Source organism: Pezoporus occidentalis, unplaced genomic scaffold, assembly GCF_034315485.1.
Source record: "Pezoporus occidentalis ecotype Australia unplaced genomic scaffold, CSIRO_AGI_Poc_V1 ctg48, whole genome shotgun sequence".
NCBI lineage: Eukaryota > Metazoa > Chordata > Aves > Psittaciformes > Psittacidae > Pezoporus > Pezoporus occidentalis.
In genome coordinates, this window is record NW_026915813.1 from 321,387 (window position 1) to 346,164 (window position 24,778).

The window sequence follows — 24,778 nt, forward strand, 5'->3', positions numbered from 1 at the left end:
CACTGCAACACCTTCAATATCAGTCTTCAGATACACCTTTCCCTTAGTTCTCTTCTTCCACAGACTTGGGCCGATGGCAGACCAGAGACAGGCCCTGCACTGCACACCCCACACAACAGCTTCTGTGAGGTTTTCTTACCACCCCTGCAGCAAACCTGGATTTCATCCTGGACCTGACAAAGTTACAACAAACCCAGTGGAGCTTCTGCAAAAGTCAGTTTAGACAAACCACCATTTTCTGCCCCCAAAATGCTCTGTAAAGGAAGTCTCACCACACTATGTTCCATTTAACATTATTCTCAGCTACCTGCTCCATGTTGTGTGACGACACACTGCAGCACCAGGGTAAACCCCAGCACACTGCAAAGGGACCTAAAAGGGCATCTTCATTTCTTGAAAACAAATGGCTGTGAATAATCCCTCAAAGGGAGCTGCTTGAGGAGAACACTGAGGAGCAGTACAGAGCCCCTCATCCATAGACTGACAGTTGTTTGCACAGAAATGCAGGTCTTAACCTCTACCTGCAATCCATAACCAGCCTCTGAAGGGAGTAGGAGCACACATGGCATTGCAAGTGCAGGTATTTGTATAATCCACAGGCGCCATGGGATGAAGGAAGGTAGCCGCTATTGTCTATCTTGTTCTAAAGATGCAGCAGGAGAAACTTACTGTAATAATTACAGCAAAATTAAAGCAACAAAGGAATTCTACCAGGATGACCACCGATCGCAATGCTATATGAGAACTGCGGTATAAGGCATGTGCACATACTCTGTGTACCCATCTGTACTTAAAGACTGTGTTACCTCTGAGCTGCAAGACAAAAGAGCCACCCTGGGCTAGAGAAACTTGAGGCTGTAGGACTGAAATACTCTCATGGAGATTCACATTTTAAACAACGATTAAAGATCAATTGAACTGTTACCAGAAGCAGCATTAGGAGAGATTTATGAATCATGTGTTTATAACTCTAGGAAGGCACCTTCTGTAAAGAGAAGACTGAAAAATCCATTTATTGCAAAACCATTTGCAGCGCTCATCACCTGCCTGTCACAGTGAGTGCAGGGCATGCACACAAACAGCGTGCTAGCTGTGGGCTGCTTTGCTGGTCAAGTCGGTCAGTTACTTGAATGTGTTTCCTTCCAGAATGTGCTTTGAACAGACTTTAGCCCCAAAAGGAAATAAACTCACTTTGCATTGCATCCTTTTGATGGAGTATGTTTTGAACTTGAAGTTCTAAAACTAGATGGCTCTTAGGGTATTCAGGCAGAGACATGTATCCTGACCTGCAGGTGGTAGCTTCAGCTTTGATTGTAGACACTCATGATCAGAATTTGGTCTATAGACTACTTCCAAAGCATCTAAGCCCTATTAAAACAACATTTCCATTACCTAATTAATTGTTTGAAGCTATTTTCAGTGGTTATTTATTGAAGCTGTAGTTTGTCACCTGAGGCAACAGCACGGCTTGTTGTCGTGGAAACCTCTCTGCTGTCACCAGCGCTGAATAGGGAGGGAGGAACCAGAGAGGGAACTACAGAAAGATGCTTTTGTTGAAATGCCTCGCTCTTCAAAGTGGAGGAATTATTTCAAGATAAAGACAGGCCACACGGAGATCAACACACTCTGATTTCTGAGGTATTACCGGGGCTCTGGGCTGGGTTCAAGCCCTTTCTAATTTAGCATGACATAGCTCCTGCTGTCAAGCACTGCTGTCTCCCGGGGTTAACAGCAACGTTTACAAGGCCCTTTCTGATGCCAAACTTGCTATTACTGCAGAAAATTCCTGCCATGTTCAAAAATAGAACAAAACCTTTCTAACAACCTGCTGTCATCTCCCCATTTGATTTATAAAAGATGATCATTCAGTCTTTCAGGTCTCTCTCTACCTGGGCCGTGATCTTGACACAACCTTTCTGCTTTCCTAAACCTATGCATTAATTACAGTGCACAGAGATCTCAAGCAAGAGTTGAAGCTACAATTTCCCTTAAGGCAGCATGTCTCCTGCTGAAGTTCCAGTTAAACTCTGCCACAGATTTTCTCTGTTTCTTATTGTTCAGCTTCGGAAAGTGAATAAAACCATTAAAGTTATGAAAAAAAACTGATCTTTGTTTTTAACTTTATTTTGTTGCACCTAACCCATGAAGACACAGTAAGAACCAGAGCTCCCACCAGAAGGTCCATCAGGTCCATACGTTGCCTGCAGTCGCATTACAACAGAAGCACACAACGCAGATCAATGCTGTTAGATTTAAGGTAAAAGATCCCAGAGACGGAAGCCTTCTTAAGATGCTGCTGAGCTGCAAAGTTGCCAGACTGCACGTTTCACGAGTTTGCCATGCACTGTTTCATGTACTGTTAGCTTATCATTACACAGGGTTTTATCACCCCAAAATAGGATTTCTTCCCCTCTGTTTTCACAGCCTTGCACTGCAGACTCACTCTGCAACAATGCCGTTGCTAGGCCTGTTTGTAACTGGCGGGGAGCTGGGCCTACAGATGGTTATGTGCCTTTCAGAAGAGATTCTTCTTGCTGCATTTCCTCTCTGAAATGGAGTAAACCAGAACCTGGTTCTTTTGTTCCTCGGCGGAGCCCTTTGGAGGCAGCAGCAGAGGAGGAGAAACCGCAGCGTGAGCCTGGAGCGCCATCTGACGGCAAAGCGCACACGTGCGGTGGTCCCCAGCAGCAGGACCCCTACCCGCCCTGCGCGGAGCGTCAGCTTCTTGCAGAAGCACTGAAGATGCAAGGCAAACGAGCACGCAGAGGCTACAGACACAGATGCGCTCTCTCTGGACGTTAATGAGCCACACGTTTAGGCAGTGCCCCTATGGGAGGACAGGATTAGACCCCCCAGGACTGTGTTTTCTGACTTTAAAAGAACATATTGAAGTGTAACTCATCAACAGTTGGGTGATGTCTTGTACCACGGTGCTTGTGGCATCCTGAATCAAACTGCAGATGAGAACTAAATCACTGTCAACAATTAAGACTGGAAACGGGAATTGTTAATTACCTTTGTACATCATTCACTGACATCTCCATGAAGCCAATGCAGATGTCACTAACGCTGACTAATCCAGCCTCATAACAGACAAAATGCCAACCCAAATGAAGCTACAAACTTGGCTACAAAATGAAGGGATTTTAAGTTGGGATTAGTTTAAGAGCTCTTTCTCTTAAAACTTTGTTTTCCTGAAATGTACACCAATGTGTAATTATTAGATTCAAGACAGGGTTGAGGGGTCCATCACCCGCCATTACAGTGGGAATAAAATCAGCTGCACTGGCAGCTGGAAATGCAGGAGCTGTGGCACCAGCTGTGGGGTGGCTGCCCTGTGACTTGGACAGATCGACAGAGGATGCAAGGGAAGTTTTCTGTGGCAGAAGAGCAGGTGCACCCCCAGGACACCAGAGCCTGCACAGCAGGGACCCACAGTGTCAGCCAAGGCTCCACTAGGAGCAAATGGCTAGGCCTTGTGGGCTGAGGGCACTGGTCTAGGGGTAGAAGCTGCTTTATACTTACCCATGGATCAGAAACAGATGTGCAATCTAATGCTGGAACATGTTTTCTAAAAATAGCTGAATTATATCATCACAAAGGTTAAAAACTTCACTTCCCACCTATATGAAGATGCAGAATACTTGATGGCAACATTCTGACCACCGTGTGTTATATTTTGTAGTTATATGAATACCACATGTCAGTGTCTAATAGCAGCTTCTCAAGCGCAATCCAACCGCACCATTCTCCCTGCTTTTATATTTCTCCTATTGCCAAGTGTTTGTTTGTTTTTCAGCCACAGTCTTTCAAGCTCCATTAAAGCAGCTTTGGAGGTGTGATGCTTCCATTCCACACACCTACAACATTCATACCGCTCAAGCAGTGAAGGTGAGTACTGACAGAACTATTCTCACTGACAAGTTTCAGGCACTGCAGACCATCCTAAATGAAGAGTCCATCTATACAGTGTGCAGAACAAGACAGGCTGTGCCAGGGAGACTCAAGCCATCCGAGAGCTTCCTCTCCAAATGGCCCATGATGAAAAGACCCTGATGCACATCATCCACACCATGACAGGAAGATACCAGCACCTTTAAAAAGAGACTGTGCTCAGAACAAAAGTTGCAACAGAAACATTTTGCCAGGGGCGAGACCCCTTTCCCATGCTAACTCCCCTAATGTACAGGATTACAGGGCTCCTGGCCAGGATCAAAGCCCTCATGGTGCTGCAATACAGCCCAGCGCCTTCTCTGGGAGCGAGGGATCCCCCTGACAAGCCCAGCTCCATTAAAGCACTCAGCTGTCCGGAGCAGAGGCTGCTGCCACCTCACTGTGCCTGTACAAGGTGGTGCTTCAGCCCTGAGACTCCCCCTTCCCCACAGCAATTCCACCCAGATAGTGCCACCAAAAGACCTACCATCCCCCAGCAGTGCTCCTGTCACTGCTGGACCAAGGATAGTGGAGACATCAGCACACCATGGCACTGGAGTAGCCATGCCTACATGTGACCTGGCTCAATTCTCTTACTGGTGGCAGGTGGGGAAGTCCAAAGCTAACACAGCTGCCCTTGGTAAATCCAGCCCCCATCCCACTGGAGCAGTTACAAACCTTCGGGTAGAGCCCTCTCTTCTCTCTGTAATGGGGATCTGCAGGAGGCAGGAGGATACAGCAGCCTGTAAATGTGTTGCGGTGGATGGTGCAGCCAGATCCATCACAGAGAACAGTTTCTGCTGCAGCTAGCATGAAGAGAAGGGACCCATCTTTGAGCAGGCAGTGCCACCAGTCACCAGGAATACACCTATAAGACTGTGTTGGGCTGTGAATGTCTGGGCTGCCAAGTCAGTATTGTCACTGTCCTGGGAGTATTCATTTTTATTGTGAGTTTGAAGATAGAAGCCTATTGTCTGGAAGCAGCTGTAGGAAAACCTGCACATTCCTCAGGAGGAGCACTGGGAATGCCCTGGAAGACACCGGAATTCCATTGCTTTATTTGTTGCAAAGTGAGACAGTTAAGGAGGAACTTGCATCCCAATGCGCAGGTTGTGAGAAATGGGGAGAGGGGAGTTAGGGCTGAAAGAATCTACCAGATGGCAAAGATCAGGGCTAGCACAGAGCCCTGAGGATGTGCTGCTGTGGCACATTTATGTGAGTGTGGGCAAACTCCAGTGTCAGGTAGCTCTGGTGCAAAACCAATGTATGCACTCGCTGGGTAAGTTATACACAGGCATTCCCACATGGCTGGGCACACAGCTGCTTCTTGGCTAAAAAGCTCTTGACCAATAAGCTCCTGCTCTGTTGTTTCTGTTGTATTTCTGATTGTATCTACACGTACACGTTCCAGTAGGATTGCACAGATCCTGGGTTTCAGCAGCAGCTGTTGCAGCCCCTCAGAGGAAACACCCCAAGTAACTCAGTATTCAAATTGGAACGTGTAGTAAAACACATCACTTGCTGCACAAATTGAAATGAAAACTTCAGTCAGATGAGAAGGCTGAAATGAGTGTTATGAGGCTATAACCTTATAGAAGCTGCTTCCCATGGCTGCCAGTGGGAAAACGCATCCTCTGCATTTCCTTCTGTACTCATGTGAAATGTTTTGTACTGGAACGTTGCAGGCAGTGTTTCTATGATCTGTTCTGCTTCAAAACATGAAGTTCAGGTTTATTAGAGGTGATGAAAATGCAAGTTTTCTCAGTGCTGAACATCCCTCCTTAATGGGAAGATGACTCTCATCTTTTCCACATCAGGCTGTAATTTATAAGAGGAAGTTGCAGGATATTAATGATCTTTTTCTTTCCAGAATAAAAGCTAATTAAATCTGTTGAGTAATAATATGAAAATAAATGAACCATCTTAATTAATGCATATAAAAAGTAATGTGATTTGGTTGTTTAGTTTCTAGGCACCCTATTTGCATTTAAGTAATGTCTGCACGGATGTAGGCAGTTGCTAGAGTGGGTATGTATCCCTTTACAAGTTGGTGGGTTCCACCTAGTTTTTGCTGCATGGATTAGTATTTTTTTAACTTAATGATTGAGGGTTTTCCTTTGTACCTATCTGCTGTTCAAGCAAATGAACCCTGAAGATGAGATCAAAGCACAGCCTCTTTTAACCTCCTTCATTTTGACCCTTACCCTGAAAGGCTACAATGGGTTTCAAAAGCATTAAGAAAGTATTTGCAACCTTGAAATGTCTTTTATGCTTTTCAGTGGAAATAGAGAAGCAAAAGGCAGACAGATACGGGTGTGCTCTGAAAGGTGGCATCTTATGTCAAAGACTCAAGTTCACCAGCAGTAAGAAAGGGCTGCGATACCCAAATGGTAACATTCTTGTGGCCCTGCTTTACACAAAAATTGCAAGCAATTTTACAATTAATAATAGCTATTTTAAGGCACTTAAGCACAGATAGTTCTGGGAATAAAACCACATGTAATTCCTACAGGCCTACTGCTTCCCTGCTCTGGAAGAACAGGTCAAAATGCAGAGTACAAACCCTTCTTGCCTACCGCAAGAGGCTGTTAGTCATTAGAGAGTAGGCTCTTGAATTATTCAGGCTTTCTATACATGCTTTGTTGTTTTTCTGTGCTTATGGAAGCATGTACCAGTTTGCAGAACAAGCAGTACTTTTTCACATTAGAGGACAAAATTCAAATAATGAGTAGTACTCTAACTTCTGTATATTCTAAATGGTAAAGCTGAGCTTACAGAAGAACAGCAGAACTTAATTTAGATATGTCAATAGCCATGTACTCTCCTCCTCCTCCTCTTCAGTTAATTAATACTAATTCAAAAGACTGATTTATCAGCCTAGAGAAAGGGCACCTATCTTTGGAACTGCTCATAATTCATCATGTCTTCAAAACTGAGTAAGAAAATAATAAATGTAGGATTAATTGAATAATTAACAGCAGCTGCCACATTCTGTCTCCTTTACAATACAGAAGATGGACTGGCTTGGAATATAGAGCTGTAGCACATATGATAGGAACAAAGTTATTTTGTGCTCTGCTTGCTTGCAAGATGTGACGTACATAGAAGCACCCTTTGCAAAAACACCCTGCCTGGAACTGCAATTGCTTATTAAGTAATAGCATTTTTGTGCCTGTCAGATGAGATATGATTAGAAAGAAAAGGTTTATTTGCTAAAGGTTTCAGAACACAGAAGACTCGACAGACAAGAAAATGGAGTAGTTATCCTCACATTACCACTAATGTATCCCCTTTTTCCATGAAAAGCCTCAAAAAAGGAACACTCAAGAACTAGCTTTAAAGGGCATTATTTAAAGGTCTTGAAATCAGATTTACCTCCTCTTTCCCTTTTTGATACACATAAGAGCTGAAAATGTGTGGAAAATGGCCTACTATGTGCTGATGTTCAAAACTTTTCACCTCTGTTGGAAAGAGGCATCTGGCGAGTTCAACTGTCCCCATCAACCTGTCGCTACAGAGCACGTGGATTACTTTTCCCCGTATCTAGCTAGTCCAGGGGTTATTTTTGATGTAAGAGCATAAAGGGAAATTGTGTAACTTGGAATCTGGCTGGTATTGGTACCAATATCCTTGAGCGAGCTCCCTCCTCCAAGAACTAGAGTTTTACCTAATAATTAATTGCAAAAGTAGTAAGCTATTAATACCCCCTATTAATTTCTTCAGAAAGGGCTGAACTAGAAGTCTCAGAGTTGCTGGGAGTTAAGCCTCAGACCATGTTGCAGATGGGAACTGAATTACCTGGATTAACCCTTTTGTTAATAACTTCTTCAAAATGCACCACAGTCAGTAAATTGTCATCCTTACAAAAAACAAAAGCTAAAACCACAAGAATTTTTAACATTACCACTGAATACCAAGACTTCTGCCTTTTTTTCCCTGCTTACATATGAAGTTTCCCAATTATGTATAAGTAACAAAAACAAAAAAAAAAGTTAACAAAAAGATTAAAAAAAAAAATCTGCATGTTTTGTGCTTATATTTTACAGCCAGGAAGAATGTTTCGGTATTGAAAAAGAGCCTATGGATGTGCTAACCAAAGGAGAAGAAAGGGCTAAGTCCAGCTTATTTCCATCCAAAATTGGACCAGGTTAATGAAACTAAGCCAAATTTGCACCTTAACACCATTTCTTTTCCCCAGGTGGAACAAAAGATCATTGACAACTTTCAAAGCTAGAAGACATGATCCTACTCCACTGGTTTTCTGATATATGTGGCTTTGGATGGCAGAGGCTTCTGCTCTACAGCATCATGCTTTGCTCACCACCTGGGACCCGGGCAGCACACCCGTATGGGCCTTTGGCTTCTTCCTACCTGCAGCACAGGGTGATGTTCAAGAGGGTCCCATAGTTGGGAGTGCAGCCAAATGCTTCGTTGTTTGCAGAAGCTTCCCCTTCTCTACCAAGAGTTTTTACTGATAACAGTTCTCCCCATCCCCATATGACTAATATGCAAAGGAAAAAAAAAAGAATCTAATGCATCTAACAGGATCTGTGGATGAAACAACGTGATGTATCGGTGAAGTACAGTCATCTAGTGGTCAAAAAAGGTAGTAAGTCACAATGAAAGCAGAGGTAAGCAGTATGTGCAGATTTCATAGCTACAACAGCCTATGCAGATTTTACTGTGAGTTTTAAATAATGTGAAGCAGAACTTTAAATATCTCACACCACAACATTTTACTCTAGATCGTACTTCTCAGTGAAAGCTGTTATAAGCGCAACATAAACAACTGCTCACAACACCAAAGCATTGGGAACAAATGTACCCATTTAATTCAAGTTTGTATTTTATGTTTATCTGCACAATACAAATCATTAAACAAACATTCTATTTCAGTTTCCATGGCAGAATTTTAGGTACTACTTTCAGTTGCTTTGGCTTGTCCGTTACTGGTACCACCTCGATACCAGCCTTACTCTCTGGTGTTCGTCCTTCACACCCCAGCATGGATTATACCTTAGTGTCATACGTGTAGCTACTGTAACCACTCAGGACAAATAGCATATTTCGTACAGTATGTTTTATACTCGAGAAGGTTTTATAGCCTTGCTGGGTGCAAGATGTTGTGCCCTTCCAGAAAACATTAGTCACTATCTTCTGAACCAATAGTGAAACAAGGAGTTCTGTATGCAGAACTGTATACCACCAGGTACAGACTGTAAGATCACTTTTGTCTAGAAAACACCAAATAAATAGAAGCAATATATGCAACACAACCTGTTGTCAGCTACCTATTCTAAGTCATGCCTGTGAAAATACAAATGGGCACATTGTGAATATTTAAAGAGTAAAGTGCTTTTAACATTGAGCAAGTGAATTCATCTAGTGTCATACCACAGGCAAATACATATCCATTGTGGACAAAATAGTCTCCATGCAATTAGTCAGCAGCAATCCCCTGTATTCATTTATAATATTAAACCAGTATATATTACTTCAGTCATACAGGGTTTAAAGTCAGGATACAGCGTGTACACTTGCAAAACTCAACCAATGCTCTACAGTAGCATACAGTTTGAGCATTGCTAAAAGAAGGTGGCTTTGGTTTTTGTTTCTTTTTTTTCTTCAACCTTTTAAGAAGCCAACCCTTTGATAGTGTAAATGCAGTGTACACTGAAGATACCACTGAACCAATATAAGAGCTCATTATGCAGCTGACAGGAATGGGAAGAAGAAAAAATCAAAAGCAAATTTAATGGCTGTATGCACTGTGCTCCTCCAGTCTTGCTCTATTTTCACATGCCTCCCGGCAGGTAAGAGTTTAGACATGCAATTCAAGCAAGTGATTGCTTTCAGTTCAAAGACAGGCCATTTACTGCCAAGACGGCCCTCCAGAATTGTGCTGAATTCAATTATACTCCCTTGCCTCAAGTTCAACAACACTTTTTTAAACTCACTGCTTGCCTTCAGCACAATATCTTTGGTTATATCATCCTCCTCTATAGACTTGGTTCCATTTTTGCTACTGAAAGGCATACCCACAGTTATTTCAAATTTGTACCGATCAAACATTTTCATGTGGCAGTTATGCTTTGTCAAATACTTGAGACGACACAATTCTTCCTCCTCTAGTGTCACATTTTTGGGGTCACAGGGAGGGTAGGTTTCACCATACAAGCATCTCATCCAATCACCAATAAAAAGTGGAAGCATATTTATTGCAGATTCTGCACTATTCTCAATTTCTGTCACACGCACGTACTTGAACCGCCCAGTCCACGTCACTCTGTGACCTTCCAGGTGGCTACACAGAATCTGAGTGCGGGCCATGTTTGTCTCCTTCCACGACCTGGGTCCGCAGAGGAAAGAATACTGATTCCACGTCAAGGTGGAGTTGTAAACTTTCATTCCCTCTGATCGATACACATAGAACCAACAGAACAACACTACAGCAGTAATCCACACTAGAATGAGTTTCACAATTGAGCTACGAGTGAGGGATTTAAACATTTCCACTACAGAGAAGTTAACTTTTGTCCACCAGCGGAAGAGCAAAGGAACCGTACACAAAACCAGAGTCACTAAAATTTTCATGAGCTCCAGAGACACAAACCACTTAATGAAATGGATAAGACACATCAGTGCAATGCCTATACCTAGCACTGGGAGTGCAAAGAGAAAGAGGAAATAACCAATTGATGCACGAACGAGCCCAATGCCAGAGGACTCCCGCAGAATGACCACGGAGAGTTCACACCACATAAAGCAGACCAGATATGGGACCAGGTAGCAGTAGGTACCTTTAAAATTCCGTAGTTGTGCCATTCTAAAGAAAAGATAGAACAAGTACAAAAACAGAAGGCATGGGATGCTTACGTTTATAACGAAGAAATGGCCTACAGGAACAGTAAAGAATGTTTTACCCAAAAATTGCAAGTAGCCAAAATTCCCAGGTAATACCTGCAATAGGGACAAACAACCTGCTGCTACCTCAGTCATTAATGCTCTTCGTGTGTAAGGCTCTGCACAAGTGCTTAAACTCATGTAACTTGTCACTGCGAAGAAAACTGAGATGGTAGCTAATTCTGAGCATGGTATGCAGTCTTTGCTTGCTATAGGGAAGGAAAAAATGACAAAGAATACTGAGAGTAAAAAATAGATATATGGCTCTAAGTGATTCCATCCAAAGTTCACCTCAGCTTGCTCAACATCTAGGTTTGGTTCAAAACGAAGCAGTAAGTCAGTCAACGTGCGAAAGTTTTCCCAAGCCTTACTGTCCTGAAAAACTTTCAGTGTGCATATCACCATAGAAATGAAGGACAAATAGAATATGACTAACGGAATAATGAAGGCAAAAAACTCAATTGTCAGATTACTGATGATGAAGAAAAAGATGAGAGCATTGATATGGTGTGTTGGAACAATGGTAGACAGCCAATGCATTCCTGCCTTTGATGCAATATCTATCAGGTATTCTTTAATTTCCATAATGGCATGAAGTGGGTATTTTACAACCTGGAAAGACAGAAAGAAGCATTTTATTTATGGGCAGTCAGTTGTCTAACATCAGCAGACACAAAAAGATTTATATTTCAGATGAAAGTTGCCAATAAAATTAATTACTTTGAGATTATTAGCTTTATTTTGATTAATTCAGTCAGATGAAGCTCAGAGGCGATTTTGATTTCATGAAAGATGTATTTCATTACCCTTGACACACATAGTTAAATGGCTTCCTAGTCAAATATTCTGCTCTGCTAACTTTGTACTGAAGATAAACTACATGTCTCCAGTCTTCTACTATCTTAGGTTATTACCTGAGCTGTGAGAACTGTAGCTTTAAAGCACTTAACTTTGCCACTGTTCTGCAAGGATTATGCTATATATTGTGATACACATACAGGAAGTGGTGCATATGATTCATATGCACTTACAGGAAGTCTTTACAGCTGTGGTTTATCTTTAAAACAATTCTTCCCAAGCAGCTAAAGATACAGCTATCAAAATATCATTTGGAAGCAGCATAAGTATTTTTATCTATAATTACTACACGTTTAGGGATTTTTTTAACTCCAGAACAGTAACTGTACAGGATCTTAAAACTACCTATCTGATGTGGCATTTTCCAACACAGTCACCAGAGAATAGAGGAATTGCTGGATTGAATCCTCTCCCTGTGACCAGCCATGCACTTTACATAGGATCAATAAAAAGGTACAGGATTTTTCAAACACACACTCAAATACTGCATCTGCCTATTAGATCCTGTGAACAATCCTCCTTCCTCCATATAGTTTTTATGTCTTCTCAGAACTTAGGCTTAATTAACTTAATTAGTTCAAGGGAAAGGCAAAGAATGTTTCAGCGCTGTGATGAACTGGGGTAACCCACAACGACTTGGGCATAAGCTTATTTATTAGCAAAGGTGTCCCCTGCTCTTTGTAAATGCATCTATTTCAGAGTATTAGTTATTCAAAAGACTGAAAAGACATACCACTCATCCTTCTTTTTTCTACCCCTACCATATGATAATGGACAACAAAATGACAACAATTACAACAAAACCTCTCATGTCAGCAGCTAAAAACCCCCTACCTCACTTGAAATTTACACCAGTATGAATGCAGACACCTCAATTTCCCTTTTTACTTTCACTACCTAATGAAGTATCAGTGTAGAAACTAACAGCAAGTTCTGCTGTTCTTGAATTCCTTCATAATAAAAATTTTTCACACCTCCAGGCTATGGCCTGCTTGCTCCTGTTTAAATAGGCATGATATGAAACATAACATGACATCTGTAATAAAAATATGACAGTTATGATAGGGACATTCAAATCCTTGCTGAGATGTAATGAAGGCAGATTGCCCTCTTCTAGGGAAAATAATTACTCCTTTCTCTTAAATTTACGACTCATATATATGAAACTGTAAACATATATATGAATTCAAGTCCAAAAAGAAATTAAAGCAGCGATTTTTGTACTGACTTATATAGACTAAACATCAGCTCTGAGAGTCAAGTGCAAGTCATTTTTGTCTTGACTGAAACACCCAAGTTAACAGCCCTTCAACATAACCTGTTCAGTATTGCCTTTTTACCTTCAGTCGCAGGGGTAGCTCTTCAGGAGTCTTCCCTGCCAATTCATCATCTTCCTCTTCGTGCATGATCAGGTTAGATGGGATGATTCCCTTTGCGTACTTCTTGGTAATTTCAACAAAGTCATCCAAAGCAATAAATTTTTTAGCTATAAGATAAAATACAGACATTGAATAAATAGCATCACACCACCTTATGGATTATGTGTTTCCACTTGTTCTGAGATCCGTGCTTGTACCAGCAACATATGACTACTCTAAATCTTGTCAGATCAGCAGGTAAGTTTATTATACCAGTAAGTAGGAGAACAGAGTGTGTGAACGTATCTTATCTGCAAGTATTCCAAGAAAAAAAAAAAAAAAGACTACTGGATTAGGTCAAACAGTTTTAAATCATAAGATATTTTATCTTTCACAACTGCTTGAGAGCCACCTTTAACCAACAGCCACACTGAAAGCAAAGAATTGTACAGAAACGATGATGAATTATCTGTATGTTATTAACTGAAAAACTAACTTCTAATTTGGCATTTAACGTGTTGTCATTTTTCTGAGTTCAGAAACTGCAGACATAATTATGGTAAATGCCCAATTATTCATATCTACAAGACTTAATATAGATTATTTACAGTGTATTAATTCACTAGGCTGTGTGGCTATACAAATGGTCTCCCCCAAACTGTATAAACAATATCACCTGTGATCTAAACCAAACAGACAGTAACAAAATACTTCGCTTAGTTATGCACAGAGGCAAATGGACCACTCTGCCCTGAAGATCCTTATCCACTCTTATGAGCAGAAGGGAGGCAAGAGGTTACTTCTGAAAACTGTAAGGATGCTGCAAGACAGAAAATGATTTACACACTGCTCCAAACTCTGCACAGCCAGTTCCTTACATTAGCATGGATTAGCTCATTTCTATAGTAGTTTGAGGTCGTTTGTAAAGAAGGATAATTAGCAGCAACTTTTTTCCATACACTAAAGCAAATGACATTGCTGTAGATATGAAAGACTTTTGAATGACAAAAATCCGTAACACAACTCCTACACAGTAAATTTAGCTAGTCAGCTGATACACAGGTATGAAAGCTGGCCTGCTTAGTACTAGTTTGGGATTTTAAAGATACAGAAAACTGAACTGCTGCACTAAATTTAAAATCAGAGGAATAGTGAGTTTGAGCCTATTACGAAATTATTTTAAATGCTACATTTATAGAAATTACACAGGGATATATCAGTATTTAATATTGAAAACACTGTAGATATAAAACAAAATCAAACATTTGTGGTGAGATACCTGCTACAGGAAAAGGGGTGTTAGAAAGTTCAAAAGAAAAACAGCAGCTTACAACCTATCTATCCTTTGCTTTAATCTTACAACATGAATGTTGCCTTTTGCTTGGACTTTTACTCCCTCCACCACTGCATGAACCTGCAGGTTCCATAAAATACCATCTGACGTGCCTCCAAACAACCAAGAAAGGATTTATTCTTGCTAATTATAATTCACAGACTGAAAGGCAACAGGGAAATCAGTGAGACACCTTAGGTATCTTGGTGGGGTCCAGATCAAGCCCAATGCCAAATCTGTCATCTAAATTTATTGTCTTATCGGGACAAAATATACAGTGGTAAGATAGGATTTTGGTGTGGAATCAGCAAGCAGACAAGGTTAGAACCTCACAAAAATGCCTCAACAGCACTTTTACAGGACCATGGGACATCCTGAGAGGGAAGGAGTTTTAACTTATCATGTACAGACAACCTATCAAATGTAATGACAAGTATACTCTCAGGCACGCAACAACTGTCCGCTGGCAATGTCAGATCCAATCTTCTGTTTATACCTCTGCTAAGGATAGCCCAAATCAGATATCTGCAAGCATGTATGTGGCTCAAAAATTATCTTCCAAATATTGGCAATATATTAAAACTGCAGGAAAAATCTCCGGCTAGCAAGATGAATGGAGAAGCTCAAGTGGATCAGAGAAGTAAATTCTGTCTTTTTCATCCATGAAGAGATAAAAGCTCTCCAGAGAAGAGGTAACAGCTTAACTCCTACTTTAAGCGTTTAATGAAAACTTTTCGTTTTTAAATGTTATTAGTATTTTGTCATCCAAATGTCTCTAAATTTGATATAAAAAGCGTATGTTGTAGATCCTACTTTATTATTCAGAGAGTTTTTTTTCAATTTGGTTCTGACGAATTCCCCTGCCTCCCCCATCTGCCATAGAAATAAGAAAAATATGCACATCAATTTCTGCCTACACTTACCTGTAGGTTCATTTACTCTCCTGTTATTTTATCTGCCACTTAAACCTTCAAAAAAAATAAAATTAAAGAAATTGCCAGTTCCTTTTCCTAACACTCTCTGAATTACTGAAGAATCCAGAACAAAATGACTTGCTTTGCACTAGCTTTATCCAGCATGTCCTGTTCAGTTAAGGGATGGAAAGAACATTAGTGTTGTCCACTAAGCACCGATGCAGCATAGCTCCAATGAACTATGATACAGTGACTGGACAATGAAACACAAAGGTCTCACCTTTGAAGGGCTATTTCTAGCTTTCCAGAAGTGGCAAACAAGTCACAAGAACAGCTGACCTCCTCTCGCACAAGCTTTGACAGGACCAGAAGCACAGTCTCCAAAATACTATTTCTCCCGTCACCTCCTTCCTTACTTATGCATGTGACCCTCCTCCTGTTTTACTTCCATGAAAGTTAATGTAAAACTGAAATACGCCATTCTTAGGAATGTTATTTTCATAAGTCACCTGCATAGTAAACACAATCCTTGAAGGTGAACACCAAACTGACCTAATGAAAGGTACATCTGATCTTTCAAGGAATTTAAACCTGCAAACCCCCATATCTGGTTCACTAATCCACACATGATGTTTTAATTACATGTATTCTCAACTATAGATGTACTAGTAAGTAATATGGTTTGCAATATTTAAAAGTCCTCTTCAAAAACTGATCCAGATTGCACATGAACTATTTCACATGACCTCTGCATTTCATGGAAATGAGATTTTCCAAACGATTAATCAAACCTTATGTGATATACCATAATTATATGTTTGCAACTTCTTGAAAAACCACACATCCTGCATTGTTTAGAATTCATTTTCTTAACATAAGAACTTGACTTTTCTCCTGAAGTCCCAGCAGCATATCAGCATTTTTCAGGTAAGCAAGGCTAGGGAGAACCGTATTTCAACTCCAGCCCCCCACCACAACATACCTTGCAGAACTCACAGATTTGGGTCTACAAATCTGACTGTGTGCTGAGTGGTTTAATTTTCCTCACTATATGAACTACCTGCTCCTGTGTTATGAAAGAAATATCTTGGTGCATTGCATCTTTCCTACATCATTTCTTAAACAAATATGAAAAGACAAACATTAATTATAAGGGAATGGCAAACAGAAGCAATGCAAATAGAATGAGGGATCTGTCTGTATTAAATGGTTGCATAATTACTTTCCATCTTGTAATCAGACAGGTTACTACAGTTTAAACTAAAAGAAAAATGGAAGCGCAAAGACTTTTTTGCTGAATAGACTTGTATGTGCTGAAAGGTCAAGAATATAAAAATAACAATTGACATGCAAACTCCTCTTAGAATACTAATCACTGACCAGTTGACTGTAATGGTGATGTCTTCTGTAACATCACATGCAGATCAGGTATTTATCATGCACATATAATAAATCAACACTGTCGGTTTACATCAATACAAACTTGCTATACATACCTACTCCAGCAGCACAAAATTGCCTAGCAAAACAAAATGGAAACCAAAACCACAGGCAAGGATTGAAAGCAGTAGCATGCACTCACATTCACAGCTCACTAATCGCTCCAGCATTCTTCTCTGCTTCTGCACCGACTTTGGGAGTGGGCCAGGCTGCTTCTCACCATCTGGTTCAATGGAAAATCAAAGCAGTCAATCAAAGTGATCAAAAAATAACTGGAATGTTCTTCAAACTGTGGTATCTGGAGAATGATATTTTCTCAAAATCAGGAAAAAGATAAATGTACATGTAAACAGGTAAGGAGTGGCTATATAGCTTTATATACCCCTATTACTGTATTAGAAAAGGGAATAGCATTGATATAGTTAACATATGCTGCTGTAACAGCAGAGTGAGATAAGTGTCTTGAAGACTAGGTCTGTAACTTGAAATATCTAGTAAGATATTGTGAGGATGACTGTTAAGGGATAAATAAGTAAACAATCAAATTGAGTAAATGCATTAAAATTATTTTCCAAGGACAGCAAGTGCCAAATGATGATATTTTTAACATTTGGTCACTTGAATGAGTGCTTAATTGAATCACAGCTACAGCAAGAGTTGGCAGGACTTTATGAACTAGCTGTTGGTCCAGACAGCACAGTTAGTAAGCGAGTTACAAGTTGTTAATGCTACTTTTCCTTAAGTAGCTCATACATTTACTGTTACCTCATATCTGATTGTTTATAAGGCCCTTTAAGTTTTTAGCTGTATTCTGCCTGCCAGTCTGTATTGTAGCAATACCACAAATCAGTTCACTCATTGTTAACAAACCTTCATTGTCAACTTGCCCAACATTTTCCAGTAGTTCAGAAACTTCTAATTGCTTCTTCTTTTTTGGGTTTAATTTCCAATACATGACCAAGGCAGCTTTCCTCACAGCTCTCTCCAAGTCAGTCTCAGATGATAACTTTTTCACTTCTTGCTCATTCTCAGAAGTAATACCTCAAGAAAAGAAAAACACATTACATACCATTATCCCACAACCTGTGCAGGGATGACAGATTTGCCCACAATTTATTTTTCCCAGTTTGACTAGAACTTTTCAAGTTTCATCCGCATTTTGACCACCTAAGTAAATTGCACAAATGGTCTTTGTGCCCATTGCTTATTTAAATCTAATCGCATCGCTTAAGTTTAAAATGTACTCCAAAGACTGTGCAAGATATGCATTATCCTTCAGCTTTTGAAGTACAGCTATTCAAGCAAAAAGGTAGTGTGAATATGCATGGGTGACATGTAACAAGCAGCAACAACTTAATGAAAATTGTTTTGTTGAGTTTTTTTGGTTTGGTTCCTCCCTCCTCCTCCCCATAAGTAAGAGTTCAGATAGTTCACAGTCAAGAGGAGACCATTCCAAGCGTGGGAAGTAGCATGAAGGAAGATACGAACCTTTAAGTGGGAGAAGACAGTGAAAAAGACCAGTTTGGAGAGGGGTTGGAGAGGGGCAAAAGAATGAAACAACAGCACATATGTAGGTGGTGTGTGGTTATATATGACCTTCACGGTCAAAGAAAAACAAGCTTCAGTGAAAGGTGGGAAGGGGAAGAACAAGCATGAATTCCATGAAGCAATTCCAGCAAATAATCAATAAAAATGCTTTTATGAGTAGCACCAGTAACTAATGCTTTTTAAATCACCTATTTGAACAGACTGTCAGCAACTACTCACATAATTTTGCCATGAACATTCTCATCTTATTTTAACTACTCTTTTCAGTGTTACAATAAATACAGTATTACTTCAGAGAAAGTGGGAAGCACAGGCAAGAAGTCTCAGAGAATCCATACCTCTTCTGTCTGCCAGGCATCTACGCAACAGTTTGACAGCTTCTCTTCGACCCTGCTTAGCAGCAAGGATGAACCAGTCAACTGCACTGCAATTGTTAAGTTCTTCATCTTCCTCTTCTGCTAATCTTAAGAAGTGTTTTCCCACCTATAATAAATAGGAAACAGAATTCCTTCAGTTACTGAAATACTGAAATATACTCTACTTTCCGTCTCCCTCCTCCCATCCCCTGGAACTCAGCTAGAATAAATTCTCTCTAAACAAAAGGTCAAAAGATTTGCCCCTACCTTTGAAAGATTAATAATTCACATAATTCCCATATAGATTAAACAGACTGGTATAATCAAAAAGATCTTTTCCTTCCAGTAGAGGCTAGGTCTCCAGCTTTGTAGCTGTTTCATACACTGAAGTGAGTGCTTCAACAACTTCTACATAGATAGGTATTGGGTAGATATCATAGTGGCTAAACTCACTGCACATACAGTGAAGCTACTCAAAAACATATAGAAATAAGAAAAAAAGTTGGATTAAGTAATCCAAAAGTGAGAACAAAACACTGAATACAAAGTCATGCCGAAGCTCAACAGGCAGCACACAGATATAGTTGCAAACCAAGAAGAGAGCATGAGATGGAAAAACAAAAACAACAAAAAGGAAATTTCAGCAATCGAGTAATTTATCATCTTTATCACCCAACTGTAGATATGACTTCAGCTATTTATTTCACAAAGGAACTGCCGGAACAAGTTACATGATAAATAACATCCTCTGACAGGAACAGCTTTCTTGAACATGTTTATATTGGTAACTATCAAGACTGAGCAAAGCTTTAAGAGTAGCAGGACTTAATGATGCAGCTTTTAAGTTCTTAAGGATCTCTTGGACACAGAAACTCATCAGCTAGCAGATTTTGGAACTACTTGCATTGCACAAGGCTACTGCACAAGCAAAAGGATAACATAACATCTGTTTTATGACAGTTGAAGGTTTATGTTTGGTTTTAGTATTTTTTTGGACATTCTGAGGGTTTTGGGAGGTTGCTTCTTAAGCTCAGCATTAAGATTTACTCATCAAAATTACTCTCTCAAAAAAATACCTACAAAGCCCACCCCTAAAATGTGAGCACACAGAAAATATTTTCCCTTTGTTTTGATTATAAAGTTATAAGTTTTTGTGTATGTATGTTAAAAGTTTTGGTAGAGAAAGAAAAAACAAACCATCCCCAAGCCCAACACCAAACATAAAGGCTTTCCATGAAATACTACTGGAAGGTCTACCAGCTGTCTCCATAAGAGCAAAACCTTTCACCCTCACATCAAAGCTCCTACAGAGAATGATCTGAAGAAGGCTGCAAAGTTCTGCCCTGCAGCAGTCAAAGGAGGAAGAACTGATGGTAAAAGGTCTTAACCTCAGATTTATCATTTAAGCAGTATGGGACAGTCTCATTTGAGCTAAAACTGAAATGTAGTCACAGCTGATAACGGCCTAACACAGATCTTCATACTGTACTTCTTCAAAGACTGGTCTCACCTGTGGGCCTGAGGTGATTATCTCCAGCAGTTCCCTTATAGAGATCCTCCAGTTAAAGACACAGAGCTGCCTTTTCTCCATTACAGAATTCCATCTGTGGGTGTCTCATGTACGTAACTGCTATACAGTTATTTCTCAATAGACTAACATAAAGCTAGGTAATACAGATTGACAGCCACTCAGAGTGTATGTACCTCCATAGTCACTGCATGGTAATTTCTGAATAAACTCATAGTAATAACTATAAGCCAGGGAATGGAGTGATTTCTCATATTTGACTCTGTAATTATTATCAAACAGCACAACAGTACCATCTCAGCTTCTCATTTGTACTCCTACAAAGGTAAGGTATAAAAATAAATACTTCTAACTGATTCTAGAAGTATGTATACAGCAAAAGAGAAGAACTATATTTTTTTAGGGTTTTTAAAACTAAAAGTTAATACCCTCTCCACAAAGGAAATGACATTTGATTGCATAGAAAAGAAACAACTGTATTTGGGATTCCTTTTCAGGCAGTCAATTCATCCTGAGCACACACTGAAGCAGAATTGCATGCTGGATCTCTTTATGACAAGAATCCTATTATTGTGTGGGAATAGAAAGTGTAAGCAGCAAAAGATCTAAAGGAAGGAAGTGAAGGTGGAATGAATTGAGAAGGAAAAAAAAATCCCATTATTTATATACAAACATATGCATACATAACTGACTTAGAGAGCCCCATAAAAATTCTTTCAGGATTTAACTTCCAGTTAAGAAAATTTGTTCTGTAATCTTTCCTTTGTGTGGATGAGTAGAGCCAAAATGTGGATTTTACAGCAATGATCCCCTAAAGGCTAAAGCCTCATTCTCCGAAAAGCCACCGGCGGTTTCAAAGGTGAGGAATTGGTTACTCTCAGGTTACAACTCCAAGGACAGTCTGCCCCTCAAGCAACTTGAGAGGGGAGTGGGAAGTGAGTCTGGCACTGCTGTGTTGGAGCTTTTTTACGAGCTTTAAAAGAATTTCTTGGCAATCCCCACCTTCTATTTTTATTTGCAAAACTAGTGGTGATCCTGGGGGAAAAAACCCAAACTATCAATGAGCATGCAGGAGACTATAACCAAAGCAAAGCTGAGGCTGGAAAAGAATGCTCAAGGAAAACCCTAACCAAGTAAAACATGAATTAAAACCGTTTTAAACAATGTTAAGCTGTTTATACTAGACCAATAGAGCAGACAATGGAATGCAGTTGAAAACCAGCGCATTTTGTCTAAACTCTAAGGGACACCTAAAGTGCTAAGACATACAGGGACAGGGCTACCATTACTAAATAAATTATATCTGCCATTACACAACTAAACATAGCTACTTTCAGGAAATGAGATGGGGTTTCTTCTTTAAAATGTGTTAAATCAACAGAGAAATGCTGTAAGAGCAAAACATCAACCAACCTCAGCTCGTGCTAAAGCACCTCAATGGCATTTCCCTCCATAGCACCCAGCCTAAGAGTTCTGGGATCTCTGTATATAGTGGTTCAGGGCTGAACCAACAGCATCTAACAGTCCCTATCTGCACACCTCCACAAGTAACTCTTTGGCATGTGCAGCTCTGTCCCTTCTCCATACTCTCAGCCCACTCTCTGTGTTTCCACATGCGGCCTAAAAGCTTACTCGAGCTGGACCTGAAGCCATTAACACTCCCAAACAAGCAGCATTTCTCCAGGCTGAGAAACCATCTGGCATCACCTTTCTTTGAATAGTTTAAGAACAAAATAGATACAGTTCAACAAAACAAGAGATAATACTTCTTCAGCAGGTAGTTCTACTTTTGGAATTAAAAGTAAACAAGACAGGACAAAGAGCATACAGAATTACCTCTGTTTGTGCTTTGGGTTCTCCAGCTTTGGCCCTCTCAAGCAGCTCCTCAAAGAGCACTTCAGGTTCTTCCTTCATGCCCTCTATAAATTAATTTGATAAAATTGTTTACTAGCAATATTTGAAAGTACTTTCTGAATCATTGCTATATGCGGCTTAAGAACTAAAGGAATGTACCTCAAAAATCCAACAAGAGTGTTTTGCAAGAACAGTGGAAATTAACTCATTACAATATTTATCTCAGTTGTTGTACTTCAGCATATTTACATTACGTTATTCGATAGCAGCCACAGAATGACACAAAGTTTACAGTTTCTCATTTACTTCCACAGAATTCATTTCTCAATAGAACATGCATTACAATAAACATGCGCACATGTGGAACATGCGGTACAGAACAGCTTTTGTACTACTGCTACTCTTATTCTTGATAACACTTCAATCTTTCACCTGGCAGCCTCTTTATTTAATAGCAGTTTTGAAAAATTAACTAGCCTTTAAACCATGTCCAGTATATTTGAAAGCTCAACTCCTCAGCCCCAGCAGCATACAGAAACTAACAGCAATTACACCTTATAAACCTATTTTGTGTCCAGCTCCACAATCGCAGCTGGTTTTTAACTCCTTTCCTATCTACTGTACACATACAGACTTAAACAGTTTTTTCTTCAAAAGCAGCATATAGCTCCACCAATCAAAGAAAAAAAATTGAGAGCTTTATCTTGCACCCATTAAAGATCATCACGCCACGTGCCACTTGATGAATGAAGAGCAAGTTTAAAGGAAAAGATGACAAAGGCCAAAACTGCTACTTTTTCATAAGATACTTCTCATAAATGAGTTTGGAAGAATTTTGAAGAGAAAAATCAATAAAATTTCTACACTTTAAGTTAATTAAGTGTAAGAAAGGACAACAAACCACTGATTCAGGATAACAGCTTTACCAGCCAACCTAAAACTGTAGTTAGAAAGAAGATACAAAATCAGCAGCAAGTGCCAAAGCTTGACCTGGACATACCACACAACCCCACAAGGTCACCAAACACACCACTGAGGCACAATAGCTACCTACTGAGGGGACACACAGCATGAGAAAGCGTGGTTAGGAAACAGAATTTCCAAATGTAGGAGGAAACACAGCAGTCAGTTACTTCAGGCATCCACTCCAAGTTACAGATTTCATTCCCTACCTAATTTGACAGCAGTAACCCAGAAAGCAGGTAAGCATCCCTGCTAGCTGAGGTGCCATTCAGTATCTGCCATTTCTCAAAAGGTGAGGGGCAGCAAAGAATGAACCCCATTCCAAATCATCTCCTGAAGAACTAGGCCACTTACATTCTTTAGCATCCCTGCTACTGGGACTATTTCCAAATAAAAACAGGCCGTGAGCCAATGCTTTAATTAAAATGGATGTATTTTAACAAGAGCAAACCATGAAGTAAGTTTTCTCCTTCACCATCCCACAGTTTTGTCTGCCAAGCTCCACTTGGAAAAATACTAATGCCAGATTATAACATGTTGTCTGGCTAAACAAGGCACACAATGAAAAATAATTTTCGTTTAGCACTTGGTCTTTTCAGAAAGCTGTAAAAATATTACTGTAAAACAGCAAATAGCATCCCACCAAAATTAATCATTTAATCTCCTTGCCCTGATTTACAACCTACAGGACTGAACTCTAAATAAGTCAGAAGCCTGTTTTCCAGATGGCACCACTCAAACCAGCAGACATCAGTCAGGGGCTCTCTGATAACAATAAACAATAAGTTACAAGAAAGAGCATATTGTTTGAAAGAAACATAATATTCATCCATCTACCCCACCCAAATGAAAAAAGTTGGGCAAGGCAATACTTTACTGTTTCTCCCTGTGCTTTCACATCCATTAACTTACTTTGCATCAACATTTCAGCAGTGACTGCCTCGGCAATGGATTTTTTGTTTCTGTTTGGGGTTTTCTACACATTAAGAAGAGAACACCACAAATATTTTGGTGATCCTCTGATAAATCAATGTAGGAGACAGCATTCAGAAGCTAGTGTTTGCCAATTAGAACAGAATTTACACATGCACAAAAAGCAAACTATAGAAAACAGTTTGCTCAACTAATATAAGCATCAATAAGAAAAGCAGCTGGCAGCTTATACAGGCAAAGGAGCTTCCTTCTCTCCTGCTCCACTTGCCACGCATAGGAGCATGGCATGGTTCTGACCCATTCCATCTCTTACTACTCAAATTAATGCCTTTTAGGTAAGAACACTTACTACAATAGAAAACTGTAAAGCATTCCCATTTTGTTTCTTCAACACCAGGATATAGTCACTTTATTGGAATTACATTGCAGATTAACATGTAAATAATGGTCTTCAGAAAGATGGTAAAAAAAAGAAAAAAAAAAAGGCAAAATTAAAAATGTGCAGCCTTATGGTCCAACTACCACCTTCACTGGGAAAATAAAATGTGCTGGTACTGCAGCAAACTTGTTGAAACGTTCTTTCTAACAGCACTGATTGCCAGGAGAAAGAAATGCTTCCTGCTGTTATTTTCAACCTACTGCCCTATCCCTCCCACTCAGTTATCACTTTTATGTACTCTCACATGTGACCTATGAGTATAAATAACAGACAGTTAATTAAAATTATGCGTGTGGGTTTGTTCCATGGTTGAAGGGCAAGGGTGGAAGAGCAGGTTGTGGAGTGTTTTGGAGATCAAATTTAGAATAGCTTAGTATCACAGTGTTCCCATGATTATAATATTTTGTTGAAGGATGAG

The 24,778-nt window shown here is 39.9% G+C and overlaps 1 protein-coding gene across 2 annotated transcripts in view; it reads right to left on the reverse strand.

The window, feature by feature from the left end:
* Positions 1-8,737: 8,737 nt before the first annotated feature.
* WFS1 (wolframin ER transmembrane glycoprotein) overlaps positions 8,738-24,778 on the reverse strand; it is a 32,599-nt gene continuing 16,558 nt past the window's right edge. For both annotated transcript variants that reach the window (XM_062636315.1, XM_062636316.1), the window contains exons 3-8: positions 22,008-22,090; positions 18,626-18,770; positions 17,610-17,780; positions 16,882-16,962; positions 13,035-13,180; positions 8,738-11,448 (exon numbers count right to left, since the gene is read on the reverse strand). In XM_062636315.1, coding sequence (XP_062492299.1) covers positions 9,640-11,448; positions 13,035-13,180; positions 16,882-16,962; positions 17,610-17,780; positions 18,626-18,770; positions 22,008-22,090 — 2,435 coding nt within the window. In that variant the 3' untranslated portion in view covers positions 8,738-9,639. The remainder of the gene's footprint in view (positions 11,449-13,034; positions 13,181-16,881; positions 16,963-17,609; positions 17,781-18,625; positions 18,771-22,007; positions 22,091-24,778) is intronic.